The sequence below is a fragment of the Ochlerotatus camptorhynchus genome, unplaced genomic scaffold (genome assembly GCF_037179485.1).
Source record: "Ochlerotatus camptorhynchus isolate MF236.1 unplaced genomic scaffold, CSIRO-AGI_Acam_v1.1 ptg000021l, whole genome shotgun sequence".
NCBI classification, from domain to species: Eukaryota; Metazoa; Arthropoda; class Insecta; order Diptera; family Culicidae; genus Ochlerotatus; species Ochlerotatus camptorhynchus.
Window position 1 is genome coordinate 665,728 of NW_027040513.1, and position 24,905 is coordinate 690,632.

Here is a 24,905-nt window from a genome sequence, read left to right on the forward strand (position 1 = left end):
ATTTATTTTAAAAGCTCCGAAGGCACCCTGCCAAGAATTTCATATAAATTGTGATACAAAAATTAAAGAGTATCTAAATCTGAGGATGGCTTCAAGGGACTTCCGGAGTGATTTGAGATTTGTGCAAGACTGTTTTTCGATCGCCTGTTTCTTGCGAATTAATGCTCACCCTCGTAAACTAACAACACAAACAAGTAGATAGATATTTACTCTAGTGTAGTTCCTGGAGAGCATTTCCAGCACAAAACGCTGAAAAATATGTCAATTTTGTCTCGACCCTTTCCGATTTGAATGAAACTTTGCTCACATGTTCGCTGCTATCAATGGTTGCATTTTTCATTTAAATATGATTTTTTTCTACACAGTGACTTTTAAAAAGGGCGTATTATAAAAATTTATCAAGTATCAAAAAATCATAACATGAAAATTTTTAATCTGATCAAAATAACTTCTGGAAAGAAGTTGTAGGTAGTTAAATTATCTTTAAAGAAAAATACACTTAAATAAAAAAAATCGTAAATTATTAAAAAAAAACGTAGAACGTTGATTATCTCGATTATCTAGTCGTTCTCAAGTTAATGTGAATTAATAATAATAGTTGCAACAATAGTAGCAATTTCCAAACCTACGACTGGATGCCTTCCTTCAAATAACAACTGAAGTGCGGTAGCGGTCGGTTTTCATCTCTTTTTGCCAGTGGTGGTGGGGGGGGGGGGCACCCCTCACCATCCCTCTCCAAAGGGGGAGTTTGGTAAAGAGAGATGAAAAAACCGATTTGTACCTTCCTTAAAAGTTGTCCTAGCTCGCTATTCTAATATCTATATGCAATCTTCACACTGCCGTACTCTAACGGAACTATCAACTCTATGCTTTCATCTACTCCATCTATCGTATAAAAATTACCACTACAGTCTGTTATTTGAAATTAGCATCTTCAACTAAGTAATAATAATTTTCAACATTTTATACCATTTTCAAATGTTAGTCTTGATGTCCAGCAACGGGATGTTTTTTCTATGATTTTAAATTTAAAAAACAAACAAATTCATTCTCAGATATGGTAACTGTCATACTTACCCGTTTCTATTTAGATGCAGCGGAAGAGAAACACGTTGATGTTGTCAAATTAAAGATTTGTATAACTGTGAGCAACCTTAGGGAAGATCGGGTAGCCAACCCCGGTGGGAACTTTGTTCATAGGCTGACAGGGAAGGGGGGTTTGCTTCGGCAAGTCTGAGCGTCTGTTCTCCAGGAGGAGTGGCTCACAACAGCGTCTGTTCCCCATGTTAGGGGCGGCTGATCAACGTCCGAGCGCTAGTGAAGGACTCTAAGCACAACTGTGCACCCTGGTCCTCCTGAAAGTTAGGGGGTTGGTGTCAGGCCCTGCGAGCCAGCCGTAAAAAAGCATTGCAACGGAAAATCAGCAACAGAGGAATACGAACCGAGATCAACGGCAACGATCTCAGCGACGAAATAGGACTTGCGATTGGAAACTCGGCACGTGGAACTGTCGATCCCTCAATTTCATCGGGAGCACCCGAATACTCGCCAATCTACTGAAGGACCGCGGATTCGGCATCGTAGCGCTGCAGGAGGTGTGTTGGACAGGATCAATGGTGCGAACTTTTAGAGGTAATCATACCATCTACCACACGCAAACCAAAAATCTATTACAATGAATGTTAGTTCCGTTTCCTATCATCCTCTGTTCATGAACATCGCAACGAATGGTAGAAATTGACCATGCAAGCGATGTAATGGTTTTTCGTGTTTATTATTTCGTGTTCTATCTACGCTTTCGACTATACCAGTAAGCTTGTAGAACAACGCACATTGTAGAACATTGTAGAACGACGCACACACTTGCCTCGAATCTGTCCAGCAGAAAAAGCATACGAAGTCAAGATCATCATAGGAGACCTACACGCTCAGGTAGGCCAGGAGGAGGAATTCAAACCGACGATTGGAAAGTTCAGCGCCCGCCAGCTGACGAACGGGAACGGCCTACGACTCATCGATTTCGCCGCCTCCAAGAACATGGCCGTAGCACCTTTTTTCAACACAGCCTCCCTTATCGTTACACCTGTAGATCACCACAGCAGCGGAATCGCAAATCGACCACGTTCTGATTGATGGGCGGCACTTCTCCGACATTATCGACGTCAGGACCTATCGTGGCGCTAACATCGACTCTGACCACTACCAGGCGATGGTCAAACTGCACTCAAAACTTTCCGTCATCAACAATGTACGGTACCGACGCCCGCCACGGTACAACCTAGAGCGACTGAAGCAACCGGATGTCGCCTTAGCATACGCGCAGAATATCGAGGCAGCGTTGCCAGAGGAGGACGAGCTCGATGTGCCCCCTCTAGAAGACTGCTGGTGTACAGTAAAAGCAGCCATCACCGACGCAGCCGAGAGCATCATCGGGTACGTGGAAAGAAGTCGACGCAATGAATGGTTCGACGAGGAGTGCAGAGCGATTTTGGAGGAGAAGAACGCAGCGCGAGTGGTAATGCTGCAGCATGGAACCCGACAGAACTTAGAACGGTAAAAAACGCCGCCTGGAAGAAGCAGAGTGCGAGGAAATGGAATTGCTGTGCCGTTCCCAAGAAACACGGAAGTTCTACCAGAAGCTCAACGCATCCCGCAACGGCTTCGTGCCGCGAGCCGAAATGTGCAAGGATAAGGACGGGAGCCTCTTGACGGACGGACGTGAGGTGATTGAAAGGTGGAAGCAGCACTTCGATGCGCACCTGCATGGCGAGGAGAACGTAGGCACGGGAAACCAGTGCAATGGAGGAAACGACTACGTCAGTGCAGCAGAGGTCGGAACTGACCCAACTCCCACGCTGAGGGAAGTTAAGGATGCCATTCAGCAGTTCAAAAACAGCTGGTAAGGATGGTATCGCAGCCGAACTCATCAAGATGGGCCCAGAAAAGTTGGCCACCTGCCTGCACCGGATGATAGTCAGGATCTGGGAAACAGAACAGCTACCGGAGGAGTGGAAGGAGGGGGTAATCTGCCCCATTCACAAGAACGGCGACCATTTGGAATGTGAGAACTTCAGAGCGATCATAATTTTGAATGCCGCCTACAAAGTGCTATCCCAGATCATCTTCCGTCGTCTATCACCTAAAATGACCGAGTTCGTGCGAAGTTATCAAGCCGGCTTCATTGACGGCCGATCGGCAATGGACCAGATCTTCACAGTACGGCAAATCCTCCAGAAATGCCGTGAATACCAGGTCCCAACGCATCAATTGTTCATCGACTTTAAGGCGGCATACGACAGTATCGACCGCACAGAGCTATGGAAAATCATGATGAACGAGAACGGCTTTCCTGGGAAGCTGATCAGACTGATCAAAGCAACGATGGACGGTGTGAAAAACTGCGTAAGGGTTTGAAGAGTACGCATGAGAGTCCGTCACCTTGTCGCAGTCCCCGGCGAGATTCGAATGAACTGGATAGCTCTAGAAGGTGTAGTGCGACGAGCCGGGCTCAACAGCCGGGGTACGATTTTCACGAAATCCGGTCAATTTGTGTACTTTGCGAACGACATGGACATTATCGCAAGAACATTTGGAACGGCGGCAGAACTATACACCCGCCTGAAACACGAAGCAGCAAAGGTCGGACTGGTGGTGAGTGCGTCAAAAACAAAGTACATGCTAGTAGGCGGAACCGAACATGACAGGATTCGTCTAGGAAGTAATGTCACGATAGACGGGGATACTTTCGAGGTAGTGGAGGAATTCGTCTACCTTTTGGATCGTTACTGACGGCTGACAACAATGTGAGTCGTGAAATACGAAGGCGCATCATCAGTGGAAGTCGTGCCTACTACGGGCTCCAGAAGAAACTACGGTCAAAATAGATTCACCCCTGCACCAAATGTACCATGTACAGAACGCTAATAAGACCGGTGGTCCTCTATGGACACGAGACATGGACTATGCTCGAGGAGGACCTGCAAGCACTCGGAGTTTTCGAGCGACGTGTGCTAAGGACGATCTTCGGCGGTGTGCAGGAAAACGGTGAGTGGTGGCGAAGAATGAACCACGAGCTCGCTGCACTATACGGCGAACCCAGCATCCAGAAGGTGGCCAAAGCCGGAAGGATGCGGTGGGCAGGGCATGTTGCAAGATTGCCGGACAACAACCCTGCAAAGTTGGTGTTCGCTACTGATCCGGTTGGCACAAGAAGGCGTGGAGCGCAGAGAGCACGATGGGCGGACCAGGTAGAGCGTGATCTAGCGAGCATTGGGCATGACCGAGGATGGAGAGCGGCAGCCGCAAACCGAGTATTGTGACGTACTATTGTTGATTATGTCTTCTCTTAAATGTGATGTTGTACAAATAAATGTATGTATTATTTGAATACATTGAATATTTTGGGTGTATCGTTAGAACTAGAGTATATTTTTACTGCAATTTGGTTGCAAATTACAAAACAAAAAAAAAAAATAAAAAAAGTTCAACCCTTTTCAAATGGTACTCAGATTTTTTCAAAGAAAAAAAGTATGCATTGCTGCTTAAGTAGACGAAGTCTGTACATTCACGAAGTTTCATTGGAATCTGAAAGGGTGCTGCCAACAAGTTGTCCAGTTGCCGTGAAACTCGTCGCTGGCGGAAAATCGTATCCTCGGACAAGCGATAGAGATAGCCCACAATATTGAAAAACTATATTCATTTTATGTTGCTCTTCAACCTCTGGACGAAAAAGTCATGCAGAAAAATTACACTCAGAAAAAAATGCACTCAAAATTGGCGGTGTACTTTTTAGAAATATTCCCCACCTTTCTATTGAGGAAAATGGATCATACTTGTAAAATGGAGAAATTGCTTTACTCAATCACGAGAATCACGCTCCATCACAAATTGGAGATTCAATACAACACTAATCGTTATCAGTCCAACAACCCATAGAGCCCATCAACTTCCCATTAAGGCAATCATAAATCATATTCCACGCCATACTCAAATCCCCTTCTTCCAGCCGTACATACCTGCTTAGATTTCCGGTCACGTTCCTTGCCGTTCGCTTCCGCCTTGATGGTTGCCGAGTCCCGTCGATTCCCACTGCTTAGCTGCGTCAGCTTCTGAATGGTGGATTGTTTACTAACATTGCCGCTATAGCTAACGGACGCCGGGTTGCCGGCAGCCTTTGCAGCAGAACCGTTACCACTGTCCGTTTTCTGCCGCACTGGGGTAGCTCCATTTACGGTCACCGCTGCTGAACGGTTGGACTTTTCCGGCGAGGGACTGCCACCGTGCATCATACGGTTCAGCCGGCCAAATAGGCCAAATGACTCACGCTTCGGTTTCGGTGTCACTTCGCTGGTAGTTCCACCGATCCCGATGCTGGATAGATTGATCTTGATGTTCTTCAGCGGGGAATGGCTACGGGGACGGGCCTTGCGCTGTTCGGTTGACTTTTTCGGCAGCGGACTAGCTGACGAGGAGTTGACGCTGGAGGTTTTCGATCGGAGTCGGTTGAGGTTCATGTTTTCGACGCGCTCACGTAGCGATACGCGTCCTCCGATGACGAAGTTTGGTTTCTCTTTGGCGGTGTCGGGTTGATCCTCTTCGGTAGCGGAAATGGATGGTTTCCCATTTTTATTGGTTTGGCTTGATTTGGGTGTGTCCTGATCGGACTTTCGAACGGGAGCGCTGAGATCGATGTTGCGGTACCAGGTTTTGATTCGTTCTTTTCGTGGACTGAGAGACCGATCACGGAGGTGCACTTCGGATTGATCAACTTTTAGGAGGTTTTCGTTGATGTATGGTAAGCTAACGGGTCCTTCCTCATCTTCGTTGGGTTCCTCCTCGTATCGGGAGGGATTGTGAGGGCTCCGTTCGCCGACCAGCGGGGACGGAACGTAGAAGGTAGGTTTCGTTGGAGTGACCTGTACTGGCGTTTGGAACACTTCTTGGACGGAAAGTGCTCGCCTCTTGCGTAGACCTGCGTGAATTCGATTGAATTTACTTCGAAGCAGCTGTTGCACTTCGTTGATGGACGACTTTTGTCCCGGAAGGCGCATGGACGCCGATTTGAAATTCTTCAGACTAGGCAGTTTGATCTCTTTGGCAATTTTGATTCCACTCTCACTTTCACTAGCACCGAGGGAGTTCTTCTTTGTAACACTGGACACTTCATCGTAGTACTGGAGCTTTTCGTGTCGGAAAAGTCGAGCAGCGGACACTTGGGCTGGCTCGACCATGTTTTCGTACTTGTGGACGTTGTACTCCCAGTCGATACTGTGCGCGCTGCGACGCTGGTTCGGAGTGACTCGAATCCTGTGGGCGTAGGTCTGGTGGGCGCCGAGACGCCACAGTTTTACATCTCGTTCGTGGATTTGCCAGTACTCTTCCGCGGCGTAGATTGGTGGAGGACCAATCGTGGAGGACGATGTGGACGTTGAGCTGGAGCTGGAGTGCCGTAGCTCCCAGTTCGGGTCATGCAGATGTCCGTAGTGTGTCTGATCGGCTAGCTGGCGTTCAGGATCGTGATGATGATGGTGGTGATGATGGTGATGTCGATGATGGCCGTGGTGGTGATGGTGATGGTGCCCCTGATGATGTTGCACCTGCTGTTGAACTTGAACCGGAACCGGCCCGGCTGCGATTATTTGGTAGTGAGACGGATGCTCGGCCAGAATAAAATTGGTGTCCGAATCGAGTGACGCTGGGCCGGAGACTGTTTTGAACGATGCACAGCGACGGCGGAGTTTGTTCCACTTTTGCGAGATGCCCGTTACATCTGTAAATGGGTTCGGAGACAGAGAAGAAAGAGAATTATTATTGAAATTAATTGAAATCATTGCTCCGGCTAAAGCCACGAGCGATCAAATAAGACACCATCAGCGAATGCAATATGGAAGGCAGAAAAGGGGCAATGTAAGAAGAAAGAGTGAATGACTGACTTTATTTGTTTCAAGTGCCCCGTGGCGAATGCGGCGACTGTGGGAACGTGGGAGAGATCTTTCCTATTTGGAACTAAAAGCGGTGCATAAATGTGAAGCGTTCCTGTTTGTCAACCTGACCTGAAGTCCAGTCAAAATCCATCAACTGACGCGCCGAGAAAGCTTTGATTCGCGTACAATGCCGCAACTTGTGTGCGGTGATGTATATGCCATATGCATGCACCCAATGCGGCAGCCGTGGTGACTTCAGCTAGCGCACACGAGTACGGTAAATTCAATTTGATGCACTTCATTAGACAAATGTGATGAATATTGCTGTGTGCCCTGTAGGGAGAGATTAGCGCACGAGTTTCGTATGATAGAATGCAATCAACAAACGTATGGCAAGTGGCTGATGCTGGTGATGTGTTGTGTGGGTGAGCTGATGTCAACGAGTAGTGGGCACATAGAATTTGACGTGCACTTACACAACAACTCCTCCGGTAGGTGTGGCATCCAGGGCCCTTCAGGGCTGTCAGGTGCACGTAGTTAAGTTCAAAGTGGAGGTTACATAATTATTGTTTTATTAGTAGCGTTTGAAGCTGTGTTGGTTCGTATCTTTTAGGATTTGAAACTGTGAAGGGTAATATTTGCATTGTTCGTTAGCATTACTGATTTGCAGTAAATTTATGCTTCTTTAAATTGGCATATTTTAAATTAGTTTATTTATTTCACTGTCTTTAATTTTAAAGAACAATCTTACAGACTGCTAACTTATGCCAAGCTCAAAGTTCTACGTTAAACATACGCTTAGACACATTAAAATCAAATCAAATATTCACTTCCAAATACCAAACTTTCAAAACGCGTGTCGATGCCGTGATCAAGCTCGCTTCTTGAAAACACGACAGTCATGAAGGGGTCACAGCATCGACACACATTTTGCAGGTTCGGTATTAAAAAAGTTTGCAATGACATCTTCCATTGCTATCATCGGCATAATGTATCGCAAAATCGTGAAATGCGTTTATTTGTAATTGACATACATAATAATTAAAAGAAGCCCTGACACAATTTTCAGATGAATGTAAAAGTTATTCCTCGCCGGACTTAGTAACGCAAATAGCTTTCAAACCAGTTCAATGCAATACCAATTATTCATCGTAAGAATTCGCTAAAGATGTTTTACTATGCATTGGTAATATATAATATATGTGGTCTAATAAATCAATGATAAATATATGTTTTCAAATAAATTATTCAATGCTGAAAAACGCAATATATTCGAAACACTTTTCGTGAAAAAACCGAGAGTGATATGACTTCTTCTTCTTTTTCTTCGAATTTAAGCTTATTACTTATTACTTCCACAGTTTTTAATTGAGAGCTTTCGATTCCTGTACCATTTTTCCATTAGTATAATTGTGTGGCAAGTACAATCATACTCGATGCCCAGCTATGACGAGAAATTTTCCAACCCGAAAAATGTCTAGACCGTACCGGGAATCGAACTCAGCCACCTCCAGCATGGTCTTGCTTTGTAGCTGCGCCTTTACCGACTGAGCTAAGGGTGGCCCCGAGAGTGATATGAACGGAGTGTGAAAAAACGAACCGTAAAGCTCGATTCAAAATAAATCTGGACGCACGGTTTAATACACCACCGCGCCCCTGGTGTTTGGAACAAAAAACGTTTGACAGGCATTTGTTGATGTTTTATTGACGAAGAACGCATCCCGAAATTACGGATCATGGAACTTGAGAAAAGAAAATTAACTGTGCACAAACATCTAGAGGACCCTTCGTGGTCTGCCTCAAAAATAGCAAAAGTGTTAAAATTCCCAAAGTCAACGGTGAGTCTTGTAATCCAACGTTACAAGGATACTCTGAGTGTGTACAGAGCACAGCGCATGTATCTTAAAAGTGGCAATAGTGACAAAGAGCTGAGGAGAAAGGTGTTGAGGTACGTGAAAGGCAACCCAGGTATCTCCATACGTGATTTAGCAAAGAAATACGATTACAACTTTTCCACCGTGCGTAACATCCTTTTAAGAGAAGGATATTAGTCTTTTTGTGCCAGTAAACATCCGAATCGCTCCCTGAAACAAAATTTAGTGATCAAAAGGCGAGCACGATTACTATACGAACGAGTTTTGACGAAATTTGATGGCTGTATTTTAATGGATGACGAAACATATGTCAAAATGGATTATAAACAAATCCCCGGACGAAAAAAATACCTGGAAACTGGTCGTGAGGATGTCCCTTCCAGGCAGTCTTGTAAGTGGTCACGGTAGTCGACCGTGATAATTGACTGCCTTTGCCTCCGATACTTGCAAAATAAGCTATCATAGTACAGTACCAAACTAAAATGTCGTATGACAGGCTCTGTCATACGACACTGTCGCCGAAGACCGTCACGAATGTATGTATTTTAGTTGTTCTCATAATAAGAGCTGCTGATGGTGTGCTTGTGTGAATTCTGAAAATAGCAAGCAATGATGTCCTAGTAATAATATTTGTGATCAGAAAAGGTTTGATTTACACCAAATTGAGGAATTACAACGAAATCACACATGTCATATGATAGCTATTTTGATCATTTTCTTTTAGCTCGAATGTTATTCTACCGCTCGTGTTGTGTGAGAGAGACGACGGTAGAGCATGAGTGTTCGAATACAAACAGACTGTCGCGCACGACAACGAAGCGAGTGTAGTCAAAAACGTCAACTGTTTCAACCCCTGCTTCCAGGTATAAATTTGTTTTTGCTGATAAGTTTGCTCGGAAACTAATGATTTGGCAAGGAATCTGCAGTTGTGTTTAAGGCCAAGGTTTTCATCACATCTCACACAATGACGTCGAAGGTTTACATTAAAGAGTGTCTGAAAAGGCGGATTTTACCCTTCATTCTGCAACACAAGCCCAACGTTATGTTTTGGCCGGATCTAGACAGCTGCCACTACTCTAAGGAGTTACTAGAATGGTATGCTGCAAACAATGTTAATTTCGTCGCCAAAGAGAATAATCATCCTAATTGCCCTGAGTTCAGACCGATCGAAAAATATTGTGCAATTGTCAAGCGAAAACTTCAAGGATGCGGTAAAGAAGTGACAAATGCACAACAAATGCGTTTAAAGTGGAATAAGTTCGCCGGTACAGTGTCACCAGCGACTGTGCAGATCATGATGGCATCGATCACAAGTAAAGTGCGACAGTTCGTTCGAAACGGTGAAATGTAATAACTTGTTTTATATCGTTTGAAAGCTGAGTAAATACCCTTTTGTTTGACGTTTTGATCAACCGAGTATGTTGTTTAATTCTTGAGTTATGATCACTTGAATGCGTCCAAATTTACGTTGAATCGGGCTTTAATAAAACCGAAATGCCACTGTATATTGAAATCCATTATAGTACAGTGAAGTTCGGTTTTTATCACGGTTTATTTTTCCACACTTCATTTATTTGCCTCTCGGAAAATATTTCGCATACATCACATTTTTCAGTATAGAATTAAAAATTTGTAAACTTATATTTATCATTGATTAATTAATCCGTATGTGAAAATAAAACGAAACTATAATTGCAAAGAATTGTAAAACACTGTTAACGAATGGTTTATCTAGTTCGTTTATTTGGAAAGCTCAATCATGTTTGTGTTACGGAGCCGATAAGTCATTGTTCATTGTTTGTAACAAAATTCATTAGAAATAATTCTATGTCAAGTACGGGGTGGGCCAAATACTCGTGGCTTACCCGAGGTTAACGAATGGTTACTTTGGTTAGTTTTTATTGTGCCCGTAAATTTCTGCAATTAAAAAAAAACAGTTTGGCTTCAGGTCACGTCACGTGACGAATAATTTGGATGCCTCACGGGCGACGTGTATTAGTGCTTCTTTTGTTTATTATGTTTATCAATGATATCTGACGTATTTTACGATTTTAAAATAATTTTTTGCCGATAATAAAGTACAATGGATAGCTAAAAATGTCACTTTGTGTATTGTAAACTGTCCTTATACAGCCAGAATTTCGTAATAATTGATAGTTTTGTTCCTTAAGGCAACATATTAAACCCGTATTTTTTATTTTGTCATTATTAGAGTGGTCCAAAATATCTATGTTTTTTTAAATGACTCTTTTGAAAAAAAATTAAATGAAAGGTAGTTAAAAATATATTTTTTTTTATAAACATCTATTTATTAAAAAAAAAAAAAATTGATTTTGTTTTGAAAAACATTTATTGTATTTGTTTTCATGGTTTGTAGATAGAGGCCGCAATATGTTTTTATATTTTTCCTTGAAAATTAGGGCTTTTTTTTTACACATTTTATCACAATTTCAGCGATGCGTTTTTTTTCCGTTTTTGAGTTATATTTTTTTGAAGTTACCAAGTTTTGGGTTTTCGCTCAATACTCCTATGGGACTAGACTACCATGCATCTGCATCGATTTATAGGGACTGTAACTTGGTCACGATCCACTGGAGGGTGGCCTGCAAGCCATAGATCGAGAAACGCTGGGTATAGCTTATATATTTCTATGACCTCTATGAACTATGAAGCATTCATTCAGGTTAATTCTAATATACGTATCATCACCGTCTCTTTAGCAATCATAAAAAGCATGATTTGTAGATATCTAAATCTAAGACGTGGAATCTAATCAAGCAATTGTCAAAGAAGCATATGTGACAGGTTCTGCGATGGTCCGATAATTTTGTGAAATTGGGTTTCTGCCAGCTGTTTTCAAATAGCATAAAACACCCTTCATAATTCCTAGAAATTGTAAATTACACTCTTATTCATTCAATTTCGCAACCTATCGTCTTCTTCCAATTTTTTAACGCATTATTGATGGTCATGGCATCATCAATTTAGTGCTTAACTTCCGTTCATTCGCTTTTTCCACGATGATGACAACAGCCGCAACACACCGCACCCGTTCGGTCGGTCCGCGGTGATGCGTGGCATCGATGCACCTTTCATCTCCGTTCCATTCCCTATATTGTCTCTCTAAAATTACAACCGTGCTGTCCATTTGCGGTTATGAAGTTGATTGCATTGCGTTACTGTTACTGGGTCAGTGGCGCTTGCCTGGAGACCTCATTTCCGATCGTTATGACCAACTGTTGTAGCGGTAATGGCAAACATCCGCGCTTCTATCGCGGAAACTGTCATCTTTAAGCGTTCTAATCCACTCCCTGACAAGATAATGTGGACCGAGCGGAATATGAAATATACAACATATTTTAACGACGACGTTAACCTCGGTTCCGTGACACCTGCTGCCACCATAGTAACTCATTCATGGGGATCTCAATTTGGACCAGCTGACCAAAATTTTCATTGCCATTGCCGTGAGAGTGAGCAGGTCACGCGGACGGAATAAATTGTGTCAGCTGGTTTATTGAGTTATACCGATTCACATCGCGGCGATACATACCGGGAAGTGTGCACGCGAATACAAACAATAGAAATTAGCGTTTATAGCTGAAACTCGGATTAATTTTGGCGCACAGCAAAACGATATTGGGATAGTTGGGGTAGTGGCGTTTACAGTTAGTGCACAGGTGAAACCGATTGTAATCGGCTTGGGAACTTGAAACCGAACCAAGCCCCTCTATCTGTCCGGGTGATGTCAAGTTCATTGTTGAACTTGCGGAGGTTTTTCGATTCTGGTACCGCTCGCTTGTAGTATACGCATGTACAAACTACGATGGTGGGTGCGGATCGTGACTTTTGTAGAAGAACTGTTTTACATAAACAGAACGCCTTTTTCGGATCGGTTTGCCATTTATTTTGTGAATCAACAAACGTCATTACGCCGGGGATGTACGCTAGCTTGCTAAAGCACAGGTTGGTGCTATGATTAATCATTTAATTAATGATGCACTGAGCTGCAGCCTACGTATGCGCCTTCGTTTTAATTATGGTTTGACATTTTGATGAAATTAACTCTGGCGTTTAGTATCAGGGTGGTTTTGCAATGAGTTTTTTACTTCTCCTGGGAGTATCTCTGTTAGTGATGGCATTTAGATCCATTGAAGGATGTTTATGAGTACAATGAGAATCTGCATTTCATCACAACTGACAACCGTATTGAATCAGAATTTAGGAATAGCTTCTATTGGTTAATGATTTTGTTGAGAGCCTGCACAATGCTCGCAAAAGAACCTTAAGGGGAGGTTTACTTGGATTTGGCTGAAAAACAGTTGAACTTTGGAATTTTTTTTCAGGAGAATGAAAAGACATACGAACTTCCGGTTTCGATAATTATATTTGTCCACTATTCCTTAATACTTGGAAATTTTTTGAAGGTAAAAAAACAAAATGGCGGCTCAAAATGGCGGCTCGCGTGGAGGAGTGTCAGTCAGGTTTTGCTGCAGAACTTCGAGTGCACACCCTCTGGTGGTGAACTGAAATGAATTTTTTTTATTGTGGTTAAAGTTGATAATATTCCCTATGGCTTATACCTAACTAGAACGAAATCCGACAAAAATTGACCAAATTATGGACATTTGAAAATTTAGTGCTTTTTTTACCCCTTTTTTTTCTCACTTTGACCTTGCTTAAAAAATAGTAACTAACAAGGTATAAGCCATACAAAAAATAGTATCCTTCAAAGCGCAAGCCTATGCTCTAAGTTGTTATAAAAAATATGGTTTCGAGAAAAACGCGTTTAAAGTTTTTGTAGCGTCCCTCAGCGCGCATGACAAAGGTTCACTCAAAGCGCCATAACTCGCTAAATATGTTTCGGATCGTAAAATCCTTTGGCCACATATTCTACACACTTGTAGCTTTCATTTTAAGCAAAAAAAACAATTTTTTTGAAAAAATCCAAGTAAACCTCCCCTTAAGAAGAGTAGAAGATGGGACTTGAGGAATTTTTTGAGATGTTGGTCTAATAATAATTTCTTTGTGAAACGCTTTGGGTGTTAATGGGGTATAGACCAGTGGTAGGCACCGTTAATCCAAACCGTTAATAAGAATGTCAGTGAATTTAACGCGTTAACGTTAGAACGTTAAAGCTAAAGATGAATTTAACGGCGTTGTTGTTAACCGTTAACGTTAATTTTAGAAAAAAAAAACACATGCCTAAAATAATTAAAAAAAAATATATAATGATCACACACCATGGACGCCAGAAGGTTTTCGATAAATTCTTCAACACCGTTCACGCTTCACCAAACTGTGCACTACCCTACTGCCCCAATCAGGACTGGCGAATTTCATTTTCAATGAAAGATCTCACGCGATATTTACAGAGATACTTCTGTCCAGTGCTGTAAATTCTCAAAATCATTTGAACATTTTTGATGAAAATGAGAAAAGTAGCTATTCGCTATCAAAGGGGACCTCCTTCGAATGGGTGATATCAGTTGCTTAGTCATTTGACGAAGGCATGGATCATTCTCATTTGAGAAACACTATATATCATACAATTGAGTGTAACCACATAACATATGTGGAACTTCGTGTCAAATCGATCAGTCGATCAGTCAAAATTAAATTTTCGTGATTCGACACTGAGTCTTCATATGGGCCAATGTCAGAAACGCAAGCAATGGCTTCTTTCGTAAATATCTTGTAATTCAAAGTCAATCCATGTAACCCAGCAATTCTATCAGCTATATGGACTTTCCCTATACACAATGGTGGCATCATGGTGGCTTACTTGAGCGAGTTTTCATTCTCAAGAAATTCGTGGAAAAGTCAGTGTTTAAGTTTGTGACATTGGCCCTTAGGAAAGAAAATCAGATGTTTGGTTGCATGCTTAGTACTCGCTATTTGAAAACTACCCAAATTTGAGTAAAATCCATCCTGATCGGTCAAAACTGAATCTATCATAACATGGATAAACTATGTTGGGAGTGACAGGTTAACAATTGAACAACGTTGGTCGGATCCATGCCAATGTTGCTCATGTGTCAGCTTGTCACTACCAACATAGTTTACCCATTTTTGAGAAGGTTCAGTTGTTACCGATCTGAGAGGATTCAACCCACATTTGAGTAGTTTTTAAATAACGTGTAAGTATTGACGTTGACGGTGGCTTTTTAATTCTTTACTCCTATGGTAAAATCCCAAAGTCTTGGCGAGATGGACCGTAAGTGGTCTTAGCCGTCCAAAATAAGGACAACACAAAGAAAAAAAATCCCGAAGTCTAGCGGATTTTGTCTTACCTCTTCACTCCACCATGGTACCAGCGAACCACCGTCTCTTCATGCAAAGATTAACAGGATCTTATGAGATTTTTCACTGGAGTAAAAGGGTAAGATAATGACTGTTTTACGTATTAATTCCAAGAAGAAGAAGTTCCACTAAAGCATTCAAATGAACAACCCTAATAAAAATTGTATGGTTAATTTGCTTAACGACGTGTTCTGGGTATCATCCAAACCATTTATGGAATAGTTCAATGATTTGGGTTATCGGTCGTTTATGGTTATTTTTTATTAGGGAAGGCTTCAAAGAACCGTCAGTAAATATACTTCAATTTCTCAATGCACACTGTGCCAGTGTTGTGAAAATATCAAAAGATCTTATCTCACCAATGTGCATAATCTCATTTGAGTATCGTAAACCAAAAACTCAACACGCAAACAACAGCCGATGATATTACAAGCTGTGATACGGTTGCTATGATATCATGCTAACAAAACTCCCCGGCTACAATTCTCACCAAACTGTGTTGAGTTTGAGCTTCAAGATTTTTGCTGTACATCCGAACACGAAACGAAACTTCCATCACTGTTGGCAGCAGTAACTTCGTGTCTGCCATCTGTGAAGCGTAAAGAAAGATAGCAAACTATGCTTTCTCTTTCTAAGAAAACGATGTGCAAAGGAATCATTTTTGTGGTAAGTCAACTCGTGGCTGCAATTTTACATGTTCTGAATAGTCTCGCAACATCAAAGGAGCTTGTCCAAACAATATCATGCTTGATATTTTATTTCAATATCATGCGTGATATTGAGAGCCCTTGAGAGCGAAACAAAATCAATTGAGTGAGGATTATGCCATCACTGATGCACACTATGTTTTTTTTTTCAGTATTCAGCTCTTATTATACTAGTGGTAGAACATTGATAGCTTCTTAAGATTTGCTATTCTTATACATATATAAACCAGGACGCACGCAAATTTAAAGTAATAAACAAGTATTCGCTTGGAGTTTCTCCAATTTTTCGTCATAATTACAGAAAAGCAATACGTATCACTTTCAAAATTCAATTGTAGACAGTTCCGGACAACTTTGATATTAGGGCGTAATTGCTTTTGTAAACAAACACATCATTTGTCGATTTCTCGCGAATTAAGGCTCAATCTCAAAAACTAACAACACAAATAGGTAGAGGAATTCTTCCTCCATCATTTGGTATAGTTTGTCCGCGAGATTGTTATTTTATTCGCAAGAAATTAGTGATTGACGTATTTGTTTACAAAAGCAATATCGCCCAAATCTCAAAGTTCTCTGGAGTTAACACATGGCAGCTTAAAATAACGTTTTTTTGGGTCATCGCTTAAAATATCTTCAAAAAATGTCTCCTTTTATGCAAACGATAATTTATAATTATGAATATAATTATAAATAAACGATGTATAATGCTATTATAAATAAACAATGTAAATTATTATGGTAATACAAAGACATGAGTTCAAGAGTGCTAAGAAGACATAGGATTATAAACCACGTTAGAAACATTTCAATATAATTGAATACCCCCTTGATCTCCTTTCTCATTTAACAGCTGGTATACTCAGTTTACAGATCGATGTCCTGCTATACCACTTGAAATCACTGAAATGGTGTCGATTTTTTATGACCGAGTTTCATATATCCGGAGTTATTTGAGATTTGGTCGTAATTGCATTTGTAAACAAACACGTCAATCACTGATTTCTCGCGAATAAAAGCTCAATCTCGAAAACTAATATCGCTATGAGGTAGAGGAACGAGTCTTCTATCATTTGGTATAGTTTGTTTATAAGATTGAGCATTAGTCAAGAGAAATCGGCAATTGACGTCTTTGTTTACAAAAGCAATTACGCCCAAATCTCAAATCACTCCGGATATGTTATGTGGTGTAACCTACACATAAACGGAGCTCTGGTCGACATTCCGGCGAAAAAGCTAAGCCAACCCGACACCAACCTGACTTCTACCAAACCCCAACCCGATGTTGCCCCGACATTGACCTGACATAAACCCAAAATTGATCCGACAACAACACGACATTGGGTCGACATCTACCTTAATTTACCCTTACATTGATCCGACATCGGGTCGACTTGTCTGTTTCGGACTATTTTGCTGGGTTTCTTCCATACTCCACTGTAGTATATCAAATGATAGTGAGTGACTCAATTGACAGGGACAATGAGCTTTGAATGAGAAAGGGGCTCTTCAAATTATGGTCATGTGAGAATTCGTTTACACAGAATTGATTGAATGGTTGTATTGGTTCATCTTCAATCGAATGATATAAAAATTTACAGCACTGCTTCTGTCACTATCATCGGATGAGAAAACGATGACAGAGATTTTCTTCAAAATCTCATCGATTTTTTTTTGTCATGAAAGAACGTGACAGTGCTGTGATCATCGTGATTGTCGGCTCCACTAGCCAACGTTACGATGGGACAGCGGGATACTGGATGCTCGATATCCACCAGCACCAATCTCGAACGGCTCAGAGGACCTTTCGAGGAATAATCTCTGGCGCTGAACTATTTATGCCCTTCAATCGTCTACTGTCCCTATGGCTAGTCCTGAAAAGAACTTAAGCTAAACTCTTTCAAGGTGGAACAGTAGCGAGGAACTGTGGCAAGATAGCAGCTTCAGCCAGAAACTAAGAGAACTACGCAGCAGTGAAAGGTCCTCCAAGCGGATACGGAGTCAATCAGCAGCAGCGGTGGTGGTGGTAAATAACGACAGCAGAACTCAATTTGCAGCAGGTCAATTCGGCGACAAAGACGAGCAGCAGATAGCTGCACTTCCCAAGGCTCTAGTTTGAAAGAACTTCAACACTGCTTCTTTGCTGTTTTATTTTTATTCTGCACTGTATAGAATACAAATTACTTCTATCTTATTCTTCTAGACAACACTTCCTTAAAACGTTTTTGAACGTCGTTTGATTTGCGGTGTACAAAAAAAAGTGTTAGCTTGGGTGACCGATTTCCCGCGGTTTGTTCGGGGTTAGTGTGTGTGTGTTACAGAAAGGAATGAGGAAAGGGAAAGGAAATAGAATAGACGTCGTACCGGCTTTGCTTTGTAGCATGGCTGTTGAGTGACGCGATGCTAGGTGCTATGCGACGATGGTTAGGCCAAGAAAATTCGCTATCGCGAACAGTGATTACTAGATCATGTATTGCTATTAAAGTTACTTGTACCAAGGATATCTTAAAAATATATTCACTCTACCGATTACAGCGGAGGGGCAAGAATCCCAAAAAAGTATCAACGTAGTTAATGAACAGCCCCTAATACCATAGAGGTAACTCTAAGACTAGTAGGTCCCGAAGAAACGAGCTTTACTTTTTGACTCAGCTCTGGTACTATCTTTGGTCCCAAGCTAATCGATTCACCCCTTGAAACATAGGAAATTTTACTAACCCCTCATTTTATCTGTCAAACTTTCATAGCGAATCAACACAAACATTGTGTAGTACTAGAATTTCGACTAGAATGGGGTACATTAATCGATTTGCTTGGCACCAATAGGCTAGTCAAGTAGTGAGCCAATTTTAAATCGATAGTTTCGTATTGATTGTAGCTAATACGAAACGCGGAAAAGTTATTTATGCAAAACACCCCCCCCCCCCCTCCCTTATAACGACAACCCGAAAAAACATGGACTTTAACGATCACTTTTTTCCGGCAAATAATTGTTAAGCAAACTACAATGTAGTAAAAAAAAAGGTTTAATTCCGTAAATTTTTTACCTAACAGGGCAGTAACAGAGAGTTTTGAATTTGAGAAAAAATCGCTCACAATATTTTGGATGTTATTCTGTGGGTGATTTACCACCATCTGACTTAAAACATATCTGGTACCTCTATATATGCAATTAGATAAACATCTGAAGTCCATCCTTTTTTACATATTCTGCACAAAAGTTACTTTCTGCCCCGCCCCATTCATTAAAAAACGGTGGAAAATCCTGTCAGGGATGGGGCTTAGCAAGTATTTTTTGTGCAGAATATGTAAAGAAGGAGGGGCGTCGGATATTAACCAAATGCATATACCGTGCATCATAGAGAAAGAAGCTCTATCTACTGTTTCCAATTGGGTTCTTTAAGGGTATTGAGGTAAAGGCATATTCGTAATCTACATTAAACATGGAACCAAAAGCCGAAAATTGATCAAAATTGAAGCACTGGAACTATTTTAAATAAGTGCGATTAAATTAGCAAATATCACCATCTTAGCGCCCCTCAGTGGGACTAAGTATGGGAGCGAGCTGTCAATTTGTTATTTTAGTGTCAAACAGTGGAGTTAATATTTTGCTTTAAACTTTGATTAAAAAATCGAGATGAAAGTCTACGGTTTCGTAAAAAATATCGTTGTGCTCAAAAAACGAAGCTCTTTCAGCTGATGTACACAAATTGACACACTTTTTTTTTTAAGATTAAAGAACCCAATTAGCGCAATTACTCAGGAAGGCTTGTGTGATTACGAGCTCGTGTTTCAATAAAATCCTTTTAGTATTATTAGAAACTAGAAAGTTAGACTTTTTCACCAAACACACATTTTTCATGTCCATATGTAATATTCTTAGAAAAAACACGGCATACATTTAGACGCAGTGCGCAAATGACATGAAAAGGCCCGACCAAAATCCATTACCCTACACCGGGGCAAGTAGAAACGCGTGGGGAAGTTGAAACGGTAGATGTAGCTCTTAGCGGAAGTGAATAATCACTGAGATTATTTCTACTGTTTCAACTTTCGTACTGTTTCAACTTGCACCGGTGTACCTTAACTATGATGTTTACTATCAAAACATTAAACAGGTGGAGAACCTGTATACAAGCTTTTGCTCTGACTTTGAAATTCAATAGCTGAATCCCCTAATTTTCAATTAATGTTGTACTAAGCACCTAATTATTGGAAACCAAACGGTTAATTTGAGAAAAGTCACTATTCTGCAATCATTCTACGAACACACTGTAAAGTACATAATGATGATGCATGGTAATTTTATGTTAGGGTTGAACAAAGAGGTGCTTAAACCCCGTATGATCGTTATACCCCTTCCTCCCCTACTTCGTTGACATATGAACCAACATTTTGTTCAATATTTAAAGTCACCTTCTGACAGGTAAAACAACTGCCTGTTGCGTTATCATAAAATGCAATCTTCACTTTCTTCTTTGCTTCAGAAACCGAACTTAAAACTATTATTATTTTATCCCACAACATGCATGACGTTTTTGCGTACTATACTGAGGTGCAAATCAACAAAAAATGTATGAAGAAATAGTTTCAGTTCCTATTGTAGTCGACGTCGATGTCAAATTTAGTGTACATTGATCACAGCAAAATAACGCAACATTGATGATTATTATATTGATATAGGGGAAACTCTGTCAATTCTTAACCATTACTTTAAATTTAGTTTTAGAGTTTTGAACCAAACCCGAAACATTGAAATACTTCAAAAATTTAAGATAAAGTATAATAATCAAAAAATCATTGCATACATCAATTTTGCGTAGCCGGCGCCGGTGGTGTAGTGGTAAGCGTGACTGCTTTCTAACACCCCAATGGGTCTGGGTTCAATCCCAGCCGAGGTCGGTGGGATTTTTCTGAGGCATAAAAATCTCTGGTCACGTCTTCCTTCGGAAGGGAAGTAAAGCCGTTGGTCCCGGCCCATGTGTGTTGAATGGGTGCGATATCCTACACAGGTCGATGAGTTCGTGTATTTAGGCTCACTGGTGACCGCCGAAAATGATACCAGCAGAAAAATTCAAAGACGCATTATGGCAGGGAATCGTGCCTACTTTGGACTCCGGAGGACGCTCCGGTCGAATAAAATTCGCCGCCGCACGAAGTTGACTGTCTACAAGACACTGATTAGACCGGTGGTCCTTTACGGCCACGAGACCTGAACTATGCTCGTGGAGTACCAACGTGCCCTTGGTGTTTTCGAACGGAAGGTGTTGCGTACCATCTACGGTGGAGTGCAGATGGATGACGGAACGTGGAGGAGGCGAATGAACCACGAATTGCACCATCTGCTGGGAGAACCATCCATCGTCCACATTGCAAAAATTGGGCGACTACGGTGGGCTGGGCACGTCGCAAGAATGCCGCACGACGACCCAGTGAAAATGGTTCTAGAAAGCGACCCAACAGGAACAAGAAGAAGAGGCGCGCAGCGGGCAAGGTGGATCGACCAAGTAGAAGGTGACCTGCGGACACTTCGTAGACTACGAGGCTGGTGAACTGTGGCCATGGATCGAGTAGAGTGGAGACGACTTCTTCGGACAGCAGAGGACAACAAGGCCTTAGCCTGATTGGTAAGGTAAGAATCCTACGCAGGTGTGGAAGCTGCCTTCCTGCACATTCGATTGCCGTCAATGGATGGCAATTGATGTCCGTCGGTGATTGGCACTAGATTGCGGAACAGAGACCGACGTTAAATAAAGGAATGAAGATCAATTTTGCGTAGTTCTACGTCATACTATATATACCCTTTAATTTTTTTAAGTCGGTCGCATCTCAGTACGGAAAACAAATCAAGGAGAGAGAAAAAAAAACATTCCGTCAGGTTCCACCTCCGGGATTACTTCAACACCATGCGATCATCCCAATCCAGCTTAACGAATTAGTCACAAAATGCACGGCATCTTTGTAGCAGTTGTTTGTTCTCGTGAGTGATTAAATCCTCCGCTTAAATTACGCGCATGCGCTCCTACAAATCCCTCGGTACAAAACGTTCTCACCATAAAAGCAACCCGCAGACACGATGTCTGTAGCACCTAGTTCTACCCATAGTGGACATCCAGCCACATCCGAACACCCTCAGTGTACGAATCCCACATGATAACTACACACTGAACCGTTCTACGGTGGATGCTGCGCAATAATCTCGACACTGGCAATGCATCCTCCTCCGTAGCCCGCTTCAAATATGGTACAGACGATTGCCAATGCCAATGTGCTTATAAAGCCGACCCGAACTTGAATCATGAGATCTTCCTCTGGCGAGATCACATTACAATGGACACGTATAAATATCAATTCACGGCAATTTACTATCAATCAGCTTTGCATAAAGCATCGATTTGCATAAATATGAGCTCGGTTGTTAGCTGCTATTTGCACTGCACCAGTGAACTTCTACCGAGTGGCCGGTAGTGGCACGTTCGCTTCCACCAACTCGGGGGTTGAGATACAATAGAGACGGTTGAAGTTTTATTGCCCATGATCAGCGCCTATTTATAGCAGCAGCTCGTTTGATTCCGAGAGCGCAATTGAGTCATTATTGCTAAATGAATCTTTGAACTTGCCCGCAGTTAGCAGGTTCCCTTGTATACTCGCATTGAAGTCGCCAATTTTGACCTACCGGTGAGAGTCCTTCTAAGCTGAGGCATCTGGTAAAAGTATCGATCACGTCCAAAAGTGCAATAAATTTCGAAGGAATTTGAAATGAACCAAATTGCATCACATCATTCTCAATGCATATAGCGTAAGTAAGCGAGAGAAATTTAAACACGAACAAATTATAGGAATACCTAAAATTCAAAGTGCTTTCTGGGCGGTTTTATTTTTTTTTGTTCGAGATTTGTATTTGTAGCACATAGAAACAGAAACGAGCTGCAGGCCATTGTGCGGTTTGGGGAGAAACATGTATATAGCAGCGTCAATTTTGTGCCCACAGTACAGCCAGACCGGTGATGCAGCAGCAGTAATGTAGTTAATATTCACCTTGCGTAAGGTTTGGTATTTTTATTTGCAGGTAATGCATGCAGAATGGTTGGAATTTTGTTGCGAAATACGATCCAGCTTGTTTGTGTGTGGTGGAACTTATTGAAATGGAAATTGAAATGCTAGATGAGGAAGACTTCTTCGTTGCAGCAAATAATGCCTTTATCATGGGCATGTAGAGCAGGCTATTTGCAATCTGCCTAGTTACAACCAGTAGCCATTTTTGTTTGAATTGGTTGGAGCCATTGCATCTGAATATCTCTATTATAACGGTTACCTAACAAAGCGTGTAACACTTTCAATTTTAATTACGGACTACTTCTAAGGGAATCGTCATCCTTATTACACTAATCAACCACATGAAAGTCAAGCCGAAAAAATCGTAATGATCCAGCTCATAAAACCGCATTCACGATGCCATGTGATGGCAGCTCGTTGACAAGCAAAGCGACATTTATGCGGTACATTATGCACCCCATTCATTATGCTGCAGCATTTTAGCACGTTGTGAGCGCTGTCGTCAGGTACCTGCGTTCACGCAACCAAACCGAGTCACATGCATGCAAATAATAGTAAAAATGGAAAACAACACGTTTTTAATGTGCCCTAACAAACAGCAAACACGATATGCACATTAAGGCTATGGGCCGGGCGCAATTATAAGCGGAGAGACACCAAAAATGCGGGCCTTTTATTAGAGTTGTCGCCGTTCATACACACCAGCGAGTGTATCCGTTTTGACACCCGGTATCGGTCTCTTGACGAAATATGAGAGAGAAAGATGATGGTTTGAAAATGTCGGCATTTTGCTTTTACTACCGGCATTTTACAATTTTTATAGACAGGAGAACCCGAGCAACCCTCATCGCTCTCGGCGGAACGTGAGAAAATTGAATTTGATGCACCCCACGGCAAGCACCTGTTTTGGGCTACACGTTGCTAGCGTCGGTAGGTGAAACCGTTTTCGAAATTGCCTTTTTTTTCGAAATCGAACGAAAGCATCGGAGTGAACATTAAATTGGTTGCTTGAATTAAAAATTTATATTGCTCTTTTAAAATGCATCTGTGAAACTTGAAATCGTCTTCGGGTTGCCTTTGAAATGTCGGATTGAATTATTAATCTGAAGAGGCAGCCTATTCCTTCGAATCGAAGTAGGTCCCTTACATAGTTGTGAGCTTGAATCGTTAACTACCGGTAGCTAGAATGTCTTTCATTCATGCAGCGTTTTTTTTTATTTTCTTTTAAAAAAAACGAAGGAGAAAACTAATCACGTAAAACCGATGAAGTCGCAGCAGGCGGTCTCCTTCCCGTTTATAGTTATGGTAAAGGTAGGTGTGGTGGACTGGGCTCGTCGTTTCTTGATTTTAAAATCAGTTTGTATTTCAAGATAATAATCAAATAAATAAAGTCATTTATCTTGTGTTTCAGTCATTCGAAGATTTGCTGCACTCTTCTCTCACCCGTAAGCATTGATAGTTTTTGGTGATTTGATTTGGCTCCCATTCGTTGATCTCTTTAAATCTGGGTTTAGACAGGTCAAGTCAATTGCATTCAACTAACTTGAACGCGAATTGAACGTGTAAACCATGCCATCCAACTGACTTGATCAACTCACTTGAATTGAAAAAAGTTGAACCAGGTTCAACTTTTCAAGCCAATTGAATTCAACTGAGTTGATCATTTGACTTGCCTAGTCTAAACCCAGCTTTACTCAGAGGCAAAGTTATAGAAAGCAAAAAGCTAGGGTAGGGATCGTGTTTTGGTGAATTTTCGACTAAATTTGACACATCGGAAATTGAAGTTTGCAACAACGTACCAATGAATTGATTTTGAAAAAAACACCTAGTCGATAATAGTGTTCCTTTTGAGCTTAAAATTAGCCAATTGGAAACTAATTAGAATACTCGAAAATAGATTAGTTCACCGGGATGCTAACATTGCCATTTTTGGGTGATTTGATTTGGCTCCTTTTCGGCGTTATCTCTTTCAATCTGATGCAAAATGAAAGGAACACAGTACAAAATGTGAGGTAAGGGACTAGAAATACTCAGAGGGAGAGATA

The 24,905-nt window shown here is 41.5% G+C and overlaps 1 protein-coding gene across 1 annotated transcript in view; it reads right to left on the reverse strand.

Annotated features, from left to right (window-relative positions):
- LOC135703848 (regulating synaptic membrane exocytosis protein 2-like) overlaps positions 1-24,905 on the reverse strand; it is a 185,922-nt gene that overhangs the window by 35,146 nt on the left and 125,871 nt on the right. The window contains exon 3 of the mRNA XM_065225184.1: positions 5,016-6,769. Within this exon, the coding sequence (XP_065081256.1) occupies positions 5,016-6,769 (1,754 nt within the window). The remainder of the gene's footprint in view (positions 1-5,015; positions 6,770-24,905) is intronic.